The 7,842-nt window shown below is 41.4% G+C and overlaps 1 protein-coding gene across 1 annotated transcript; it reads left to right on the forward strand.

Annotated features, from left to right (window-relative positions):
- The first annotated feature begins 724 nt into the window (after positions 1 to 724).
- Positions 725 to 6,695, forward strand: MYF5 (myogenic factor 5). Its single transcript, XM_081330258.1, has 3 exons — positions 725 to 1,310; positions 5,297 to 5,372; positions 6,175 to 6,695. The coding sequence occupies exons 1-3, from the start codon at positions 783 to 785 to the stop codon at positions 6,366 to 6,368; spliced, it is 798 nt and encodes a 265-aa protein (XP_081186384.1). The 5' UTR covers positions 725 to 782; the 3' UTR covers positions 6,369 to 6,695.
- The last annotated feature ends 1,147 nt before the right edge of the window (positions 6,696 to 7,842 follow it).

The raw sequence follows: 7,842 nt of genomic DNA on the forward strand, positions 1-7,842 counted from the left end.
CTCCAGAAAGAACCAAAACGTATTCCCCCCCTCCCCCCCGCTTAAATAGGTGCAGTAATAGAAAACTAAAAGCGACGTCTACTTCTATAACCTCTATATTAGTCGGGGTAATAGTTGTGTCTTTTTTATGGAAAGATACAGTTCAGTTACTAATCAATAGTAATAGAATGAAAAGAGAGAGACAAAAAAACACCATTGCGATTATTTGCTATGGATTAATCTTATATGGATAAACTTTGATTTCCTTTATTTTTAAAGGACCGAGGCTTGCTTTTTCTCCAGGCCGTCAACCAGCTTCTTCCTAAGAGTCCCTTTGACTGCAGAGTAGTATAGCCGGACCACAGGGAGGACTTTTCGGCTCCTCTTCGGGTCTCCTGGCTTTTTTGCGGGTGTGTGTGTGTGTGTGGAGGTGGGGAGACTCGCTGCGGCAACTCCACGTCGGGTTGCCCGCAGTGCGGCCTCGCCTCCTGGTTGCGCTTTTTTTTTGTGTGTGTTTTTCTTGCCGCTGCTGTTGCTGTGATCTTTAAAGTGTTACTAATTGCACCTCCTGGATCCGCGCCTTGGAAAAAGGCAGCGGCCAATCCACGCCAGAGGAGCTCAGGGCCCCTTGAGAGAGAAGGGGGGGGCGCAAGGGACTCCCCCATGCAGGGGTCGTGACAGGGCTGCGCGGGCGGGCGGGCGGGCTGGCTAGGCTACCCAGCCGGGATATAAAGAGCCGGGAGACGCTCGGCCGGTTCCAGAGCGTCGATGCTTCGCAGCATCCTCACAGCCCAGCGGCGAGGATGGAAGAGGTGATGGACGGCTGTCCGTTTTCGCCCCCCTCGGCCGGCTTCTTCTACGGCAGCTCTCCCTACGCCCCTTCTTGCCCCGAGGAGGAGGAGGAAGAGGATTTCGGCCAGACGGTGGCCCCCGCCTCCTTCCGAGACCCCCTGGCGGAGCCTCCCCGGAGCTCGGACGGCGAAGAACACGTCCGCGCCCCAACGGGCCACTCGCAGGCCGGCCCCTGCCTGCTCTGGGCTTGCAAAGCCTGCAAGAAGAAGGCGAGCCCGGGCGACCGGCGCAAGGCGGCCACTCTGCGGGAAAGGCGGCGGCTGAAGAAGGTCAACCAGGCTTTCGAGGCGCTCAAGCGCTGCACCTCGGCCAACGGCGCCGGCCAGCGGCTGCCCAAAGTGGAGATCCTGCGCAACGCCATCAGCTACATCGAGAGCCTGCAGGAGCTGTTGCGGGAGCAGGTCCAACACTTTTACGGGCTGCCCGCGCCCGGCTGCTCCGAGCCCCCCAGTCCCAACTCCAGCTGCTCCGATGGCCTGGTAAGGAAGGCCTGCCTCCCCCCCCCCCAGGAACGGACGGTCCGGATCCCGTCCCTCCGGCCCGAGAGCAGGCAAGGGCGGCCGGCAGGCTTGGAAGGGCTAACTGGGGCCGAGGGGGATCCGGGAGAAGCCCGGGCTGCTCGTTGCAGCCTCCCCTCCTCCTGCTTCGTTGGTTTTGGTTTTTTTTTAAAATACTTGTGGTTATTTTCCGTATCAGCCCGGGACTCATTCTCAACCGCAGGGTTTTAGCGAAGCTTTCCAGGGATTGAGGCAGGATTTGAAATTCCCAAGATGCAGCGCAGGGCCATCGATAGGTCGATGCCTGAGCCCAGAGGCAGACTCTGCTGAATATGGAAGCAGTTGGGCATGTTTGGGGGTGCAAGGATGGGGATGGCTCCTAAGGCGGCAGCTTCCCCCCGGGGAAGCCAGCTCCTTTCCTGAGCCGAGTGGAAATCGGTGGTGCTCAGCTGCTTCTCTTTGGCTGGGCCACCACTTTGCTCATTTCACAGGGTATGTAAAACTTTAGTGGGTAGCAGATAATTCTGACTTGAGAGGGAGTACTTCCAGTAAGTAGGAATAAGATTGTGCTGCTTGTGTGGTATGTCCGCAAAACCACAGTGATGGATCACTGTGAGTGTCTTAATGTGGATTTTTTTTAAAAAAAGATTCTGATATTTCCTTTCAACAATCCTCTGAAATGAATTGTTAGCAGCTCATCCATGTTCTGCAAATAGAAAGGGGAGACAAATTTCCAGAGGAGTCCGTTTGTTTGCTCTGTGGCTTAGCATATTCCCATTAATTGCAACTCTATGCAGGACCACTTACACATAATATCTCTTTATGCTGCATGTAACTACTGCGGTGTAAGATTATTCACTCAAAATTTGTACTACAGAAAAACTTTGTTTTCATATTCTGCTTGCTGAATATATGATCCTTTAGGTAGCCTTCCTGGATACAAAAAAAGAATGATAATGAAATTAACCTGTTATATATATTTTTAATAGATTGATTTGTGTGCTGGTGTTACAAGTGCATCTCCTGAACATTTATCTAATGCACGGTTTCTCAACCTCAGCAATTTTAGGATGTGTAGACTCCAACTCCCAAGCTGGCTGAGGAATTTTGGGAGGTGGAGCCCACACATCTTAAAGTTCCTGGAACTGAGAAACACTATATATTTTGACTCATATTCCTGAGGAAGAGCTGTAAGGTTGCAGTGTAAAAAAAAAAGATGGTTAGCAAGGCAAGCTGTATCCTTTAAATTTCCTGCAAGCAATCTTATCAAATGGCAGTCTTCAAATGACTCTAGAAAATTCTTCTACTAATTTCTCTGGGAGTAAACTGCACTGCATCTCACTGCTTGCATCAATTTCCTGTAATTCTGCACCAGATTTCCCTGTTTTCCCAGGGGAGTTAATGGGAAGGGGGCATTTAAGTGATCTAGCCAGATCCATTCTAGAGTCAGACCTCTTGGTTTAACATTCAGGGCTGGTGAGTAGAAATCTGTTTATTTAAATCACAGAGCTGTTCTGATTAAAAAATGTGCAGGTAGTGATTCTAGGAAAATTGAGGTTGCAACTGTAAGGCTATGGTGGGGATTTTACTTGGTGAGATTTATTCAGATAATCCATGGATATGATTGTATTGTTTGCTGAAGTTACAGATCCCTGAAGGCAAGAGTTTGACCCTGAGTCTGCTAAAGTGTTTGCTTTGAAGTTCATGACATCAACAGGTTTCCCTGTTTGAACTTGAGTGAAACACCAGTTGTGCTTCAGTTTAACTGCTAAGAAGCTGTCTGCTTCAGTTCTAAAGTGACTCTGATGGGCCTTGCTCTTAACTGTTTCAAAACCCTTATTCAGAAAACTCATTAGGTCAGGTTGAAGCTGTGGAAGATGCAGAGAGCACAAACAAGCCACAGTAAAGTCTACTTGATGTTAACCATGAACATCTCATATATATATATATATATATATATATATATATATATATATATATATATATATATATATATATATATATATATATATATATATATATATATATATATATATATATATATATATATATATATATATAAAATAAAGGGAACACTTAAACAACACAATGTACTGTATTTAATAGTAGGATGTCTTATCTTGCGTTCCCTTTATTTTTTTGAGCAATATATATAATGACTTTTGAGCAGTCCTAATAAAGAAATTTTCTTTACATGTGTTACACAGTTATATGCACATGTTGATGCATGTGTACATTATTATCTTTCAAAAAATGCAGAAATTACCTTAATAGGAATTTAACATGAGATTATTATAATTCCAACATTAGATTTAGGCCCGGCCCCAAATCAAGAAGATTCTAGCTAGATAATTTAATTTAAAGCAACAATATTATATAGAAAATACATGATACAAAATATGCATATAAGATCAGCATCTGACTGAACTATCATCTATATTTGTCTATCATTTATCATCTATCATGTATCATCTATCTGTCATCTTATCATCTATCATTTCCTTGCTAGCTAAATGCAACAGACTAAACAATGAAAAGACTTAGACATGTCTCAAAAAACACCCAGAAACACGCCCCTCCCAGATATAATAATAATAATAATAATAATAATAATAATAATAATAATAATAATAATAATAATAATAATAATAATAATAATAATAATAATAAAGTTGGAAGGGACCTTGGAGGTCATCTAGTCCAACCCCCTGCTCAGGCAGGAAACCCTACACCATTTCAGGCAAATGGCTGTCCAGTCCCTTCTTAAAAACCTCCAGTGTTGGAGCATTCACCACCTCTGGAGGCAGGTTGTTCCACTGGTTAATTGTTCTAACTGTCAGGAAGTTTCTCCTTAGTTCTAGGTTGCTTCTCTCCTTGACTATGGTCTATATGCCACATTCTTTTCAGTCTTCTTTAGAGATGCCAAATGTGCTTGCGTTTAAAGCTTAGCAAAAAGTCATATTTTCCTGGAATGCTCCCATTCTTGCTCCAACTCCTGCCAATCTAGCAGTTTGAAAGCACACAAATGCAAGTAGATAAATAAGTACTACAGTGTGAATGAGGTTGGTTAGTTAGCTTGTTATGCAAAGGAGTTTTCATGACATGGCTAGGGCAGTTAGACCCTGGGAAGTGGGCACATAAATACTGTATATGGGCTCAGATTTCACTCAGTAGAGTTCCTAGCATCTAATCCATCTGAAGTGTAATCATTATATAATAGTAACAATGCTTATTTTGTTAGTACTGTTATTACTAATTTTATTAAAAACCACATAATTAGGAGATACCCCATGCAACCAGTGAAGGTATTTTATATAATAGAATCATAGCTAATCTGTGCTAGGAAGCTGTACTCTTATTATGGTAGCAAAAATCAGAAGCAAAGCATAAGATACTGAAATTGTGAAACCTATTATAAGATTTTAGTGATTCAAATGACACTAGTGTATATCAGAACCTCATCTGCCATATATCATTGAACTTAACCCAATGTTGTCTTTGGGCACAGACACAAAATAGGGAAGAAAAAAAAACCTGGACAACTTGCACTGTGTGGCCTGATTGTTATTCTGACTCCCAAGGCAGAAAATCCTGCAGATGCCCTTTTCTCTATTATTAAAAGAATATGTTAAGTAACTAACATCAAAAATCAGCTGCCTAAAATGATCACCTCAATTTTTAAATGTTTTGGCAAACTTCATCTGTTATGTGTAAAATAATCAAGAGCAGAGTCTGTGAACTTGATATATTTTGAGCCCATTAGATGAAACAACTGCACAGCCAGAAAGCATCCTTTGTGATACTTCATTGGACTGCATTCAGCTCTGTACTTATAAGCACCCCAGATATTCCTGGCATCAGTCCAAGTTCATTGTTCTTTCCAGGTATCCTGGCAGGTGGAATCAAACTGACGTTGCCTTTAGTTGTATATAGAAAGTCCTGGCCTCACGGCTTGTTGTCTATTTCAGACTGAAGGCAGCAGCCCCCTGTGGTCCAGAAGGAACAGCACTTATAGCAAGAGTTACTGCTCTGATCTCCAGAATGGTAAGGTTCATAGATCTTCACTCTCCAAGGGCTGCATTATGAGCATGAAAATGGAAATACTCAACCAGGTAGAATAATCCAGTAGTTGCTCTGGCAATGTCTAGCAGTACATGGTAGACTTTGAATAGAGAAACTCAGTTGCATTAGATTGGAATATTTGTTAGCTACTTTTCTCTTTAAAAGTGTCCAGAATTGAATACACAAACAGTATACAATAGTATGCAACTATTTTATGTAATTTCTGGGATCAAATCCCATAAACAAAAATGGAAGGAGCTGAGTATGCTTAGGTGGGAGAAGTTATACTTAAGAGACAGAATGATAGCAGCTTTGAAATGTTGGTTAGGTTTTTCTGCTTTCTAAAGCGTATCTTACAGAATTCCTAATCAGTTGCTGATTCTTCTGATTATTGTTCCTAGAACTGAAATACAAAGCTTTGGAGGATGTTAGAAAAATTGCTGCAGAGAACAGGCTGACCATTGGCTTCACATAAACAGAAAATTGTTTCCTAAACCCCAGTCAGATTTGCTCCAATATTCATTGGATCTTGTATGTCACCTCAATCACCGGAGTAATTCTAGGCAGTTGAAATGATCGGAAAGGGCATGTTTCCATGCATTAACAAAAGCTGGCAAATAGCTCGAAAGAGAGAAATAATGGATTCTCTTTTATTAATGGAGATGGCATATTTAAAGGAGCACGCATGACATCTGCAGTGGCTGGCTTAGACCGTCTGATGAAGTAGCATCAAACTCTGATTCGGTATCTCTTTACACTAAGTGCTGTTTTGTCTTTCCCTCAGTCTACCTCTCAGAAGCAAGCACTACCCTCTCCAGCCTGGACTGTTTATCCAGCATAGTGGATAGAATCTCTTCCTCGGATCAGGAGGGGCTCTCCCCGCAGGACACTGCTCCCCTTTCTCCTATTGCCAGTCCTGAATCACAGTCAGCCTCTCCTGAGGCCCCTCATTCTGACCTCATCTATCATGTACTTTGAACTGCCTGAGATTTGACACCAGCTGGGCCAACAATCGGGTCCTTTGGAGAATTCTCAGCATCAGCAAGGAGATGCTCCATTCGAATATGAAGCTCTTGGAATTCTGGGGGAGCAAAAATATGCATACAAAGAAGAAAAAAAAGTCACTTTATTTGTCCTCTCTCCTCTTTTTAGAAAGCAAATGACATATTTAATCAAACTACTTTTTAAATACTATGTACTGTAATTATATGTTGACTTTTAAATTGTATGACATCATATCTTAATTGTCATAAAGAATAGAAGCCAAATGTGTGGATTTAGATCCATGTTTTGAATTGCTATAAGAAAGTGTCAGATTAGTTAAATTATATTTCATAAAAGTACTTTTAATAAAAAATACATTAGCTACATGATATCTTGTTTTTATCTATCATATTATAACATGACAATATCTAAAAAAATAACCACCCTACTCTACAACTAGCCAGGACAAAATCAACTCTACAAGTAGCTAGGACAAAGCAGTATGGTTCCAACGGCAGGTGTTTGGCTTAGGTCAGGGGTCGGCAACCTTGGCTCTTTTATGACTCGTGGACTTCAACTCCCAGAATTCCTGAGCCAGTATGGTTGGCTCAGGAATTCTGGGAGTTGAAGTCCACGAGTCATAAAAGAGCCAAGGTTGCCTACCCCTGGCTTAGGTCAATGTGTTATGGTATCTCTATTTATTTTAATGTTTATTTTACCACTAGGGGAAGGGATTTAGAATGCTTGATTCAGGTTTATATGTTTTTTTGGCTACTACTGCTTTAGACCTACAGTATTGACAAAGGCCTTTGGAAGGCAGCAGCATCTTACATTTCTGTTCCTCTCTTGTTCTTCTTCCACATCCAGGGTCACTCAGCCAGTATTAAGTATTGAGATACTTTGGTGAGCCTCTGTCATTCTAAATATAGGAAATCAAAGGGGAAGGCAGTAAAGTTCTGGTTTTAATTTTATAGTTATGCTTTTGATAACAACAATAAAAAACTTTGCTGAATATTTTTATGTGAATTTCTATTCAAGGTACGTAAAATGATCCTTGGCATTGGATTTGAATAAGTAATTCTTTAATGTGACATTTCCATTCTTTACATTCAGAAGACTCGTAGCCTAATGTTTCAAAAAACTTTTGATCTATATGCAGCTCAATGCCTGAAGTATGCTTTTATGTTTTGTGATGGATAGCTGTTCTTCAGAAGCCAGCTGAGTTAACCTATGCCAAAAACTGGACATTATACATACAAACACACATAAACTAAGTTGCACTTAGTTGTTCTAAGTTATATTGAACTGTTGATTCTGTGGAACACAATAATGATGTTAACAGTATTATTTTAATTAAAGCTAGTGTTTGATAGAAGAAAAAGTAATTTGTATTTCAGTAATTATAATTATATGTCTTCTCATTCAAAACTGAAACCAAGAGTTTTCTCAAACTCATTACCATTCAAGA

Source organism: Vipera berus (genome assembly GCF_964194415.1).
Source record: "Vipera berus genome assembly, chromosome: 6".
Classification (NCBI taxonomy): domain Eukaryota; kingdom Metazoa; phylum Chordata; class Lepidosauria; order Squamata; family Viperidae; genus Vipera; species Vipera berus.

Coding starts and splice junctions, on each gene's coding strand:
- MYF5 (XM_081330258.1), top strand. CDS start 783: ATGGAAGAGGTGATGGACGGCTGTCCGTTTTCGCCCCCCTCGGCCGGC. Junction 1,311..5,296: donor CCAGCTGCTCCGATGGCCTG/GTAAGGAAGGCC, acceptor TGTCTATTTCAG/ACTGAAGGCAGCAGCCCCCT. Junction 5,373..6,174: donor CTGCTCTGATCTCCAGAATG/GTAAGGTTCATA, acceptor TCTTTCCCTCAG/TCTACCTCTCAGAAGCAAGC.